The sequence below is a fragment of the Xyrauchen texanus genome, chromosome 13 (assembly GCF_025860055.1).
Source record: "Xyrauchen texanus isolate HMW12.3.18 chromosome 13, RBS_HiC_50CHRs, whole genome shotgun sequence".
NCBI classification, from domain to species: domain Eukaryota; kingdom Metazoa; phylum Chordata; class Actinopteri; order Cypriniformes; family Catostomidae; genus Xyrauchen; species Xyrauchen texanus.
Genome location: NC_068288.1, coordinates 8,871,418 through 8,885,969, shown reverse-complemented (window position 1 = coordinate 8,885,969; position 14,552 = coordinate 8,871,418). Strand labels below are relative to the sequence as shown.

The following is a 14,552-nucleotide window of genomic DNA, read 5'->3' as shown; positions in this document are numbered from 1 at the left end:
GAGGAGTGACTTCCATCTGGCCACTCTACCATACAGGCCTGATTGGTGGAGTGCTGCAGAGATGGTTGTTCTTCTGGAAGGATCTCCTCTCTCCACAGAGAAACTCTGGAGCTCTGTCAGAGTGACCATCGGGTTCTTGGTCACCTCCCTGACTAAGGCTCTTCTCCCCCGATCGCTCAGTTTGGCCGGGCGGCCAGCTCAAGGAAGAGTCTGGTGGTTCCAAACTTCTTCCATTTACGGATCATGGAGGCCACTGTGCTCATTGGGACCTTCAATGCAGCAGACATTTTTCTGCACCCTTCCCAGAATCTGTGCCTCGATACAATCCTGTCTTGGAAGTCTAAAGACAATTCCTTGGACTTCATGGCTTGGTTTGAGCTCTGACATGCACTGTTAACTGTGGGAGCTTTTATATAGATAGGTGTGTGCCTTCCCAAATCATGTCAATCAACTGAATTTACCACAGGTGGACTCCAATCAAGTTGTAGAAACATCTCAAGGATGATCAGTGGAAACAGGATGCACCTGAGCTCAATTTTGAGTGTCATGGCAAAGGCTGTGACTACTTGTGTTTTGTTTTTATAAATTTTCAATGATTTCAAACTCAATTCTTTCACGTTGTTATTATGGGGTATTGTTTGTAGAATTGTGAGGAAAATAATGAATTTAATTCATTTTGGAATAAGGCTGTAACAACAAAATGTGTAAAAAGTGAAGCGCTGTGAATACTTTCCGGATGAACTGTACCTATCTTTTGGAACAGTCTTCACATCGGATCATGCCTCTGATCTCTTAAAGTGCTACCTTTGGAGGCAAATTACCTTAATTACCATTTTGCTGTGAACTTTGACCCAGTTTTGTGAGATTCACCTGCTAATCTATTAAAATGGACTTCTTCAACATGGCCTGGACTGACAATGCTCCTCAATAATAAATCCAGATGTAATAATGGCATTGTTAAATGCAAAACAACACACTGATAACTACCAAAATCAGCTTATTTAAGAAAATCAGATTAGATTTGAAATGATCATAGAATTCTCTGCTTTTAACATCAAAACATAAAAAGGCATGCGCACAACAATTGCACACATTGGATAACTGTAATGTATGTATACATTTATGAAAGCCGTTTACATACAAAACTAAATCAGGGTAATGGGCTAGGTAAAATCGATGTGTGGCAAAGTTTTTTCCCTTAACCATTTAAAAAAAGAAAAACGTTTAAGGCGTTTACATGACCATACTCATTGTTGGCTTATTAAACTTAATCAGTACATGCATGTAAACACGCTCAATCATTTTATACTAATGTTGTTAAATACTTGCTAGATATAACCTATTAAGTTACAGGGAAAATACTTATAGGGGGCAGTGTAAAAAAGATACAATTGCTGAAAATATAACAAACAGGGCCCTAAATCCTTATAGCTAGCACTTTGAGTTACATAGATCATGCTGTAAATGTCCTGTTTTGCAGTGCAAGTATTTTGAATTAAATCACTATCCACATGCTTTCATTTATCATGCAATCATAACTCCTGGTCAGTTTGGGCATCCTATTGAATCAGCCAAGTCAAGCTACCTTCTAAATTAATCCAGCTAACTCTAAAGTTAGCGAGCTAGCAGGACCAGGGCCCAGGTCTACAAGCCATGGGAGCATTTGAAAGTACACAATGCGCTTGTAAGCAAAGACCTATAGCATCGTATACCTTCACCTGGCGATTCATCGAGACTAGAGACATCATAAAAAGACGCTCTTTGGAAATTCTGAATCTCTATGGTTGAGAGACAGAAAAGGGGGCAAAAGGGAGATAGATAAAAATATATAAATAAAACAATAGTAGAACACAGCTAGCACATAAAAGGCACAAATGGAAGTAAACACACTGGTTAGTGCTGTGCAACAAAGGTTAGAACAAGCAAATAGTAAGTCATCATTCCATTTGCACTAGCTTCCGATTGTTTGGGGATGTAGGTATCCTTTATTTAAAAAATAAATATGATCTATCTTAGTGCGCACACACAAAAAAGATCTATAACTTTAAGATTTTAAAATCTTTTTTTGTTTTGTTTTGTTAATGACCAGGGATGGACGGATGATGAAGACCTTATTTCATGTTGACAGCATACAGTATGTATTGCTCAAAATCAAGCGAACAGAAATTTATATATAGACTTATATACACTTACAGAATATACAGTATCTATTCATTTGACTTCAAAACAAAAAGGCGCAAAATAGTAAAACTAACATTATAAAACAGAATGGATAGTTCCAACTCTAAATTCTAATTGGAGGCACATTTAAATTAAAGTCGCTGCGTTTCTCTGCAACCATAAACTCCACTACATGTTGCCTAATAACACTCCTTTAAGGTAAAGTTCACCCCATAATTTATTCACCCTCAGGCCATCCATGATGTAGTTTCTTTCTTCAACAAAACAGAATTTAAGATTTTGGATTTCACTTTTTAACTAAAAATGTTAGCTTCCGTACATCTCTGTGACGTGCGCTCATGAGAGGGATGACGTAAGCTTGTTGGTAAGGTCATGCGTCACGTGGAGGAGGCAGGAAGCGCGTCAATGTTTACAAGAGGAGCGCTGTACAAAAGTTTAATTGCCTTTGCTGTAGATTTGTATTTGTATAAGTGTATTGTTGAAAATGTTAATTTAGCATGTGTATCCTGGATGCTTCAACCTTCAGAAACCCCAAAGAAATGCACGGTAGGAACTATTCATCGATTGCCTATACATGATCATGAGCAATTGAAGCTCTGGCTTTTCACACTGAACCTGGATATCGGTACCCCCCTAAATTCTCTCAAATATTGGAGGGTGTGCAGTGAACATTTTACACCTCAGGATTTCAGACAATCGAAAGAAACAAAGGGTCGATATCTGAATTCATCGGCTGTGCCAGTGCTGTTTTTCCAGCGGTATGTGTGAAAACGTTGTAATTGTCACACCTCACTCGTGCTCTGCACCACCCGATTTCTAATTCACCACACCTGCCCTCAATTCACTTGCTCACCACTGCTTGCATAACTCGCCTTCACGCCACTTCACTCTCAAGTCTCACACAAAGGACTCTAGTTTAACTGCGCTGCTCTAATGCAGTTTATTTAACTGTCTGTATTTGCTCTTGATCTTCGTCTATATCTGTTTATTGCTTACCCTGCTGTTTCACCTGTTACACCTTCAGTTTGTGAAGCTTCTCTTCTGTGTGATATCACCTGTACCATTGATCTCACTGCATAAAACTTGAAAAATCCTGTGAATCTCAGTAAATGCTCTCGCACTTGGTTTCACTAACTACAACATGTGTGGCTTGAATTCCTGACTCATATAGCCTATATATTTCTGCTAAAGAAAAAGCACAAGTAGATAATGCAATGGCATTGCTCTGAAATAAAGGATGGCTATTTACTGCAGTAATGTTTTTTCAGATACATCTTGGATGGCCTGAGGGTGAGTAAATCATCAACAATTTTTCATTTTTGGGTGAACTATTCCTTTAATAACATGTCATTCCACATCTTAACTCGCTTAGGACACATCCCGCTCTATAATTTCATATTACTTTACATTCCATCATCACTCACATGTGTAAATAATTCATGCCCACCAATAGCTGCAAATAAACTTACCATAGTGTATACAGTACAGCACAGTAAATTAAGAACATTTCCCAGCACTAACTGACCCTTTGCAACTGAATTACTAGTAAGAAAATTGTCCTCCCCCTTCCAAGTTAAAATATTTGTATCAAGCCACCATAATGCATTACAAGCACTTCTTACATGGCATAAAAGATATGAAACTGAACAATGAAAACAACGGTCTCTTTCTTTACATAGTGGGAGGGCAGAGCCATAAAATTGGCCTGTTAAACTTTTCAGATGTCAGGGGTGTTGGGAAGGCACTCGAGAAGGAAACCACTTACCGTCCTTCCACAGTTCAGCCACAAACTTATCCGTGGACTGGTGCAGGAGCGTGGCCACATTGTCATTTAGAGGGTCCATGTTTTTCATTAACCACTCATCTGCCTTGTAGTCAACCTGCAGTGGACAAGGGAGAAAAACACCAAGTTAGAGCATTAAAACACTCAAGATTGGAATGATGGAATTCAGCCAGTTTATTAATCTTAACGGACTGTTCAGTTTAGAGGTTTAGTTGGCATTGTCTGTTTGTACAACCCTTGGCAAAAATAATGGAATCACCACACTTAAGAGGATGTTCACCCAGCTTTTTTCATTTGTAGCAAACAAACAAAATCACAGATATGACAAAACATTCTAGCTTCGTAAAACATCCCTCAAACCAATTAAATTACATTAATTTAATGGCATAGTTTTCCCAGATTAAGTAGAGGAATAAATTATGGAATTATTAAAAAAACAAAACAAAACAAACAAATCACAATTAGTACTTTGTTGCTCCTGCTCTGACTTTATGATGGCCTGAATTCTTTGAGGCATGGACTTCACTAATGAAAAACAATATTGTCCATCAAGCTGGTTCCAACTTTCTGAAATAGCGGTTGACAGATCAGCTTTGCAGGATGGAGCCTTGTCATGGACAAATTCTTTCAATTTCCACCAAAACTTTTCAATCGGATTGAGATCCGGACTGTTTGCTGGCCATGCCATTGAGTTGATATGCCTTTCCTGAAGAAAAGGAATATATTGCTCTGTGGCAATATTCATTATCAACCTGTAAAATGATTTCATCATCACCAAAAATATTTTCAATCCATGGAATGATGCATTGACTGTTGAGGTAATGATTGCCATCTCCTCTGGTCCTTTACCTGACATGCAACCCCATATCATAAATGACTGGGGAAATTTGATTGTTTTCTTCAGGCAGTCATCTTTATACGTTTCATTAGAACAGCACCAGACAAAAGTTCCAGCATCATCGCCTTGGCCAATGCAGATTCACGATTCATCACTTTCATCCAATCATCCAGACTCCATTATTGCTTCTCTTTAGACCACTGTACCCTAGTTTTCTTCCGTTTAGGTGTTAGTGCAGGTTTTCATTTGGGTTTTCTATATGTATATACCATTTCATTCAACCAATTTCTTACAGTTCTTTCACAAACACTTTATCCACCCATTTGTTTTTCATTTGTTTTGATGTGTCTATTTTCAAGACATATTGCTCTGAGTTTTCTATCCTGATGCTTTAACGTCATCCTTGGTCTACTTTTATGTTTTACATTTATAACCTTCCCATTTTGTTTATACTTGCACCGAATTTTAGACACAGCTGACAACCAACTTCTTTTGCCACACTCTGAGTTGGATTTCCTTCTTGGAGTTTTATAATCCTTTCCTTTGTTTCACTTGACAACTCTCTTGTTGGGGCCATGTTTCCTTTCAATTAACCAAGTCCAACAGCTCGTTAAGTTAAGCTCTCTTTTAACTGCAGACTAATTTGCATTTTTAGACTTGTGCCGGTATTTGATTTAGAAATGCAAATTACAAAGTGATTCCATAATGTTTTCCTTATCATTGAGTGATTCTCTAATTAATCAGGAAAAATATATGGCATTAATTCAAATAATGTCATTTAATTTGTTTGAGGGATGTTTCACAAAGCCAGAATGTTCAGCTATTAAACAATTGTTTTGTGTCATATCTGTGATTTGTTTATTTGCTATGAATTAAAAAAGCTGGGTGAACATCCTCTAAGTGTGGTGATTCCAGAACTTTTGCCAGGGGTTGTATACTGTTATGCAACTACTGAAAGTAGCTTTGAGTATCAATTAACTTTTTTCCCACTTGTACAAAAGCAAACAAAGCAACATCAAATGTTCAGGCTTTTAACCTGAATAGAGCTCAAAGGGAGTGAAAAATCAAAAGTTCCCCCTTTCATGCAGTGTCAAGTTACTATTGCAAACGGCCTGTTGATCTGAAACAGATGTGGCTTATGGTTGCCACATACCACAGCTGGATGCTGCTATGCTTAAAGACAGCCTTCCACTACAAACCAGTACGGCCAGACAAAATCCAATAACATAAGCTTAAGATGCATTCCATTATTTTACTGGGAAAAGAACACTGACAACAGACTTGCATTATAGCCATTACACAGAACTTCAGTTCAGTTTAAATGGCTGGTTCAATAATAATTCAAATTAAATTCTTCATTATATAATCATTTTGTCAAAAGAAGTGAATCAGTTGTATTGTGTCATTATTAATGCAGACATACCTTGCCAGCATAGTGAATGATGCAGAAATCAGCCTTGTCCTTTAGCTGCCGTGGTTTCTGGAATTTTGTATGAGTGCCCTGCTCCTGCACCAGTTTGTCCACAAATGTTTTATCAGTGGCTTTAGGGAACCAGCACTCCTCATCCAACAGAGCCAACACACCAGGAGGATTTGCCTAGGAATGTTACCATGTCAAATCTACTGTTCATTTATAGAAGAGTCAAAAAGTCCAACACTAAAAGCCCCTTTCTTGACAGCATTCTCTACTGTGGCAACAATGACTTCTAACACATTACATTCATTAAATGCTTGGGGAAGAAAACATTTGTAGAAACCTAGAATAAGAAATTCAAATGCAATTACAAATATGGATGTGTGCAAAAAAGTGTTGAGATGAAAGCTCACCGGTCTCTCTATGAGGTCAATGCAGGGCTGCAAGTCGAGGCCAAAGTCGATGAAGCTCCATTCAATGCCTTCACGCTGGTACTCTTCCTGCTCTAGGATGAACATGGTGTGGTTGAAAAGCTGCTGGAGCTTCTCGTTGGTGTAGTTAATGCAGAGCTGTTCAAATGAGTTCAACTGCCAAGAAATGGAGAGAGCAACACAAATATTCATTCATTTTTAGTCCCAGAACATGTGAAATTGACTTTGACCAGAATTGAATATTTGTGTTCTGAAGTTATCCAATTATACTAGTCTCTTGATACCTTAATTTCTTTCTAACTATTTCATAATTTGATTACACCTTATTTCAGCAGATGCATCTTATGATGAAGTTGGTGAAACTTTTTGAAAATAAGGTCTGGCACAGTCGATCATTCTCCATTTTTAATGGATATTAGAACTAAGCCTCATGTTTATGTGATGTCCTCTATTTTTTCCCATTAAGTGAGTTTCATAATAAAATTTTTTATTTTTCCCCAGTACTTTCAAGTTTTTGCATTCCCTGGATATTTAGGAAGTCACATCAACCGTATAATAAACCCTCTGACTTGTTGCAGTATAACGATTCATGCCTATGATTTAGAGCAGAGACAGCAGAGTATTATAACCAAGGGAGTCCTACCTGGAATATCTCAAAGCCAGCAATGTCCAAAATGCCAATGAAGGAAGCTCCCTGGCGCTTGGTCCTGTCCAGAGCTTTATTTATGCGGTGAACGAGCCAACGGAACAACCTTTCGTACGTGGCCTTGGCCAGAGCCTCCACCGCAAAGTCAGCCTGCAGAGGAACAAGTAATACAGACCTCTCATTTACAAACAATGTGCATTAAAATCTTTACAGATTACAGTTGTATAAAATAATGCTATAAAAGTGTAAGCAATATTTACTTTTGAGAACTACAGGAATCTAAAGTAAATACCAATATCATCAGTTGTGTTGGATTGGAACAGTTATTCGGGATGGCCATTTTGAGTAATTATTTAGTCAAGTAATCTGATCCATTAAAAAAAAAACAGAGAGAGTAATGGATTACTTGAATTTAGAATTTCAGTTCAACCTTTAATCCTCTTTTTCTTATGAACAAATGAGCACCATGCATAAAACACAACATCTAGATTCAAAAATGACAATAACACATTTGCATTCATACTTAAAAACATAGATTCCAGGTCTTCTGAAACAATACAATCACTTTAAGTAATGACAGAATTTTAATTAATTGGGTCAACTAATTATTTTACAACATGTAAGATTGCAACGGCAGGAATTAAGTGAAAGAAGTCGTTTCATTAATGCCCACGGCAGGCAAAGGCACAAATGAAAATCAAATTGCAATATTCAAGAAGTGTTTTTACTAGTCAAATATTTGAAGCTGAATTAGTACTCTATTAATCGATTACTTGTGCAAATCCCTCACAGTTATGAGGGATTTCTTTTTTTTTATGATAGGAGAGGAACAGCCTATTGTTGTAAATGGACACAGAGGTGAAAAGGAAATGTGACGTGCAAATGACAGCACTGACTCAAGATCAGCCCAAAGCAAGTGCTAACAGGTGACGACTAATGAAAATATTGTTTCATAGATGAAAGTGTGTGAGCTGACAGATATATAGTGAGAAGGGAACAGTTAATTACCTGTTCTTTAGTTTGGGCCTTCTGTACATAGTCTCTGCCCACTTTGATTCTTGGGGACAGAATGGCACGTGTGAATTCCATGACATTCATGCCAAGTAGGTGGCAAAGCTTTTGAGCAGCTGGAAAACAGAGGAGCAAATATTCAAACACTAATCCAGACTCGCCAAAAATGGTGCCATTCTTTTTCTGTTCACAAGATTTTAGCAGCTGCTTGCATGGACTTATAAGGTGGTGAGAGAAGTTATTATAAGACACATTTACCCCTGAGTATGGCCATTATTACAATTTATTGACTTTCTAAAACCAGTGCAGCCCATTTAGCAGCAAGACAAACCAACGTTTCCCCATAGGACCACCGGCAGGACTATCATTTTCCGAGCCTCATGCGATGAATGAAACAACTCAGTGGCTTGAACAGACGAAACTCTCCATATCTCTCTATGAACAGTGATGATAAAAACAATAAAACGCTGGTTGCTTTTGAGGCTCAAACATGTTTTATTTAATGCAACTTAACACAACTATTCTAGTATTTTCTTGTCATATGAAATGTATCCAATGAACCATTCAAGCTGTCACTACTGGAGCCAGAGAAGTCAGAGGTGTAATTTGTCAAAACAGACCATCTCTGAACTGCTCAAAACCATCTGGTGCAGGGATGAGATCGGAGGGTGGTATGGATTCTACTCACTTTAATACTAGTGCACTGCAAATAGATTTACAGTTCAACTTCAAATACTATATCAGACTTTCCATTACTGAAAAAATTATTATCATCTCTGGCAAAAAAATCTGAATTATACAAATCCAAAATATTAACAAAGTTACTTCTGAATTGTTACCTGTTTGTTGTAGTGGCTCAACATAGGAATTTTGGCTCAACTAATGGCTCAAATTTGGGCCAGGGCTACTTGTTTGACAACACAATGGAAGACAGGGTGTGTTTGGCAAACATTTTAGGAAACAATTATTTTTGCAACTCCATTGGGTGCCGTTAGAGGCACAGCAATTTTACATGCCAACTTTAAGTTGTAATTAAATTGTGTAACAAGCACATAGAGGCTTCCTGCCCATGTATAAATGGAAATATAATTATCAATCAAAAAAACATTCTCAGGGGTCTACTCAGGACTTCATGTATGTTTGTGATCTATTAAATTCTTCAGTGTGGTGTAAATAGAGTGTTTGTGGTACCAGTGTTTTCTGGCATAGAGGCCTGATCGGTGTTCCTCTCCTTCTTGAACAAAATGTTGCCAAACTGCAGAACAGCCGATACCACCTTCAGCATTGCTGCAGTGACAGAGAAACAGCTCAGTTAGTCTGAAGATATTAGTTAGTTTAATATTTAAAAACAACAACAACAAAAAAAACAATAGAAGTCTATTGTATGGAATGTCCTGTTTAGGTAAATGTATGCAATTCTAAAGAAACCTGTCAAGAAAAATTGAAAAAGTAACATTTTAATTTGCATAAAGAAAATGAAGCCAACATTTAGGAATATTAAGATTTCTATTTTTTTTTTTTTTTTTGCATTGTGACATTATTTTTTGGAAACATGTCTGAACAGTTTACTTTTCCCATTGTTTTCAATGATGATACTCTTTACCTTAACATAGTAGTTTTTCCTACAATGATTTTTAATTAGAATCAGCAAAAATGAAAGGCAGTACAGAGTGTACTACTATGATGTATAAACACTATACAACTGAAATATGTCATTATATTTTACATTGCAGTAATGAGTATCTCATTATGACCATCCTTTTCGATTGTGATAATGAGAAATTGAGGGTGAAAAGTGTGAAAGCAAATGTTTTACTTGTAAAACTTATTTGACTCTTTTGATTTTTGAGTATAATAAAAGTAGGACATTTTCTTGACAGGTTATGTGAGAATCACCCCTGTACGTTTGTGTGTTCCATGTATCCTTACATAAAATTTCATCATGGGAAAAGCTCATAATATGCATGGCCTCCATGGTCTCTTGAAAATTGTCCTTGTCCTGTTGGCCAGGAATGGGAATGTTACCATTGGAGAGAAACCGGTAGTTATTGAAGCCCTCTAGGAGTAAATCAGCTGACAGGGGAACAAGAGAATTAATAAAACTTCTATATTCTGCAGACACCACACTAACCATAATTAATTACACAGGAAATTCCCTCATGCAAAAAGATATACTCACATCTGAGATGTTCCCCAGCACCAGCCAACAGCTGGTAGAAGATGTGGAAGGTGCGTTCATCTTTGGCTTGGCGAATGGCCCTGGACTTTTCAAGAAGATCTTACAGACAATTAAGGACTATTTCTCATAAAAAGTTCACATTTACAGCTCAACTTCAATTGTCATCAGTAGTAGACTTAATCTTAAATAGTAAACTTATGTATGCATAAAGGAAGGAAGTTTTAAATAAAATAAACTCAAGTTAAAACCACAAGTTTTCCACGTCAAGATATGGACAGCTCATCACTGCTGAAACATGTGATATAACTGATATCAATTCAGGATACAGGTTTCAATGTTGGCCCCCACAATGTAACCAGTTACATCAAAGTTGATGCGGATAAACTTGCCCTGTTAAAAAACAAATACTTGGTTGTAGTTATAATGGTCAGGCTCATTAAAAACATATCTTTGCATCATGTAACTATCATTTGTTATGGGCCTAATCAACATTTCCAAGAATCCTTTTGAACGGCCAGATGATGGACTCTTTCATCATTTGGAAAGAGTGGCTTGTGCATGCGTGATATGGAGCATATTTAAACAGCCCTGCTTCAAGGGATCTGGACTTAAAGCATGCGTTAAAGGCAAACAGACACGTTCATTTAATGCAAATGCCCCCAAAATAATTACCTACAGAAGGACCCGAATAATCAAAATTCCTCTGTGGCTTTTGACTTGTTTGCATCTTTAAGAGCTTTCTGCTGACTTTGGCACATTCAACTGGCCAGATTAGCCGACGCAAAAATCGAGAAAAAGACTCCAAACACTTTCAGAGTGCTGAATTTGTATTTGGGTGACAGTGTGCCTGGTTAGATCTTTCCAAATGCTATGTGTCCAATATCCAGTCCAAAATGGCTACAAACATAAAAACAGCAAAACAGAGTGGCTTTTCCCTTTATTTCAAGTAATGTTACAGTTGGAAAAACAAGGATGGTACTATTGTGGGGCTTTTCCACTGCACAGTACAACTCAGCAGGACTCAGCTTGCTTTTTGGAGGTTTTCCACTGTGGATAGTACCTAGTACTTTTTTTAGTATCACCTCGGTCGAGGTTCCAAGCGAGCCGAGCGATACTAAAAGTGACTTCAAAACCCTGCAGATCACTGATTGGTCCGAGAGAATCATCACTACTGGCGTCACTGGATTTCCGACAAGGGACACCAACAATATCTAATTAATTACACAGGAAATTCCCACATGAAAAAGATATACTCACATCCGAGATGTTCCCCAGCACCATTCAACAGCTGGTAGAAGATGTGGAATGTGCGTTCATCTTTGGCTTGGCGAATGGCCCTGGACTTTAGTTTTAAAGTTAGCTACAGTGATAGCAGTATCATTTGTTCATGCGACTATTGAATTGAAAAAGAAACCACGCCGAGGTCAATAAACGAGGTGCAGATGTTCCTCTCATTAGCGACGAACGAAGCGGAAAAGTCTTTCAGAAAGTGTCTAACTGTTGGCCGCACAGCTGAGACACGGCTACCACCGGACCTACCAACAGTGTAGGGAAAAGTAAAAAAAAAAAAGTAACTACAGAACCATAAAAGAGAAGTGGAAGTGGTTTGATCAAATGGATGCTATCTAGACCGGCGAGCAATGGGAGGGAGAGTGCCCTGGATTCAGCCACGGCTGGAGTCCATGATGGCGGATGGTAGGTTAACTCTATACTCTGCTTGAAAGCTTCACTTTATTTAGTTGACCATCTACTGGAAAGCTTACTTCTAAAACAACCAGGCCAATTTAACTATGACGATCAATCTATAATCCCACCCATGTTGAGGTGGCACTAAACAGCAGTGGAGAAGCAAGCTCAGAAAAGTAAAGTGAGTAGAGTCAAGTCAAACCGTAAAGTGCAATTGTATTAATCAGAAAAAAACAACTTACAAAGCGTGAAGAGTTGTCATTTTTCACTGTTTTGGCATTCCCAAAGGATTCCAGAATAGGGTTTGCCTGCAGGAGTTGACGCTCTAACTCTCCCTGTAATAAAACACTCAGGTTAGAAAAATTATCAAGATATCTGATGAAATGGGGGATCATACAACAACAGATACAAATGACTTCTAATTCAAAAGTGATGCATTTCCTTAAAAAAAAAAAAGTAAACAAACTATGTAGGCTGTAAAATTTAACTGGCATGATGCAAGACCTTGAGAAGAAATTAAGTGAAAGTCTGCTATTTAACGCCAATACACAGATCAAGAAGAGAATGTTTTGCCTGCTTTCACCCTCAGCAGTATTAAACTGTTCATTTAGGGTTAGTTTATTTAAATAAGAAACATATTTCCAAATATCAAGAGAGATGAGTCTCATTGCAAAAATTTTAAACAACCTTATATAACTGGAAAAAGTTAAAGAATGGGTCAGATAACTACAAACTCAATGTTCCATCAGATCTAGATCACAAAACACTTGTGTACTGAATTCTTTACAGATGTGGATAAAGTCATTTAAAAGCACAATATTGCGAAATGCAATTAAGAAACTAGCTAATAACGACTAGTTTGCTTTTACAGCAAAGCCATTTCTCTGCATTTGACCCTCAAACCAAAAGCAGATCATCTAGATTTGAGTAAAAATATACTATACTGTAAACCTAATGTGTCAATTCACAGATATAGTCTGCATTACAGCTCCCCAAAACTCAAAATGTGGGACATCTACCTCTTCAATTGCCCAGACCTCTGTGTTGTTCATGTCAAATTGACAGAAGTTTGGACAGGTGTTTCAATGTTCCAAAATACTGCTGTCATCATGTGACAGGAGGAATATACGAGAAGAGAGCTACTGTGATTTTTGCTTATATGCAACCTTGGACTGCGGGGAGCTGCTCGATTACATAACCCAAAGTCAAATGACAGCGAAATAGTGGATACAGTCCAGTGGATTGTTTTGTGGTCTAGAGTTTGAGCAGTTTTGATACTCACAGCAACTTACTGCATTATAAAAGGCCAGTAAAAGCCTAAAATAAACTGTACCTGCTTGAAATGAACTGAATCAAATTCAGTGTTTATTGGTAGATTAAAATACTTTTTGCTCGACTGGGTGTATACTACCGGTCAAAAAGTTTTGAAACACTTGACTGAAATGTTTCTAATGATCTTAAAAATCTTTTGACCCTAACCCCAACCCATGACATGAGGAATCACATTTTCCTTTATATTTAGGCACCTGAGTTTATTGTACTACAAAAGCATAATGTAAGTTTTAGAACTCAAAGCTTCCATTCCAGTCCAAAAAGAGCATTTTACTGTTTCCACCCAGCAAAAACTACTCGTTTTAAAATTGACTATATTGTGACACCACAGTGTAGTGTCATTTCCATGCCTCCACAACATGTGTAATAGTCACGGCCAGTGAGTTAACAGATTGAGAAAGTGGCTGGAATACTGCTGCAACACTGAAAATGGTACTATTGTAACTGTACTTTGCTTTTAACCAGTGAAGAGAGTAAAGTAATATCCTCAGACATTGCTGTGTTCTTGGTTGTGGAAAAAAGGAGTCATGTGATGCTATGCATTCTCCACTACACTTTGCTACAATTATCCTTTCAATCAATATTACTCTGTGAGAACAGATTTTGTTTTAACTATTAATTTGCACTGGGAGTGTAGGATGTCAAATAATTCAAAATAGTTGGACTGTGGGTACATTAAAAAGCATTTACAGCCACAAGTGTCTGACGCCTCTCAAGAGCAAGATGGCGGGTGTCTGGTCAGGAAAGACAGTGCGCCTCAGGGTGTAGGTCAAGATATTGAGAATATTTATGAAGTGCTAACGAAAACCTCAACTGACATATAAAGCCTCACAGAAATATGTAGAGTGATCACATCTATGGAGGTGAAACTTTCCACCCTGATCACAAGAATGGATGAGGCTGAAAAGCTGCGACCAACCTTTCGGCCACAAAAACTGATACGATCAGGTGTGGGATAAATTAGACGATGTGGAAAATCAAAGCTGAGGTAATAATGTTCATTATATTGGAATCCCTGAGGGAAAGGAAGCTCAAGATATGGTCAAAATCC

The 14,552-nt window shown here is 37.7% G+C and overlaps 1 protein-coding gene across 1 annotated transcript in view; it reads right to left on the bottom strand.

Moving 5' to 3' along the window:
* LOC127653664 (myosin-10-like) overlaps positions 1–14,552 on the bottom strand; it is a 97,840-nt gene that overhangs the window by 27,548 nt on the left and 55,740 nt on the right. The window contains exons 8-17 of the mRNA XM_052140428.1: positions 12,412–12,504; positions 10,810–10,873; positions 10,484–10,582; positions 10,234–10,377; positions 9,496–9,591; positions 8,302–8,420; positions 7,291–7,443; positions 6,630–6,803; positions 6,226–6,399; positions 3,947–4,061 (exon numbers count right to left, since the gene is read on the bottom strand). Of these exons, the coding sequence (XP_051996388.1) occupies positions 3,947–4,061; positions 6,226–6,399; positions 6,630–6,803; positions 7,291–7,443; positions 8,302–8,420; positions 9,496–9,591; positions 10,234–10,377; positions 10,484–10,582; positions 10,810–10,873; positions 12,412–12,504 (1,231 nt within the window). The remainder of the gene's footprint in view (positions 1–3,946; positions 4,062–6,225; positions 6,400–6,629; positions 6,804–7,290; positions 7,444–8,301; positions 8,421–9,495; positions 9,592–10,233; positions 10,378–10,483; positions 10,583–10,809; positions 10,874–12,411; positions 12,505–14,552) is intronic.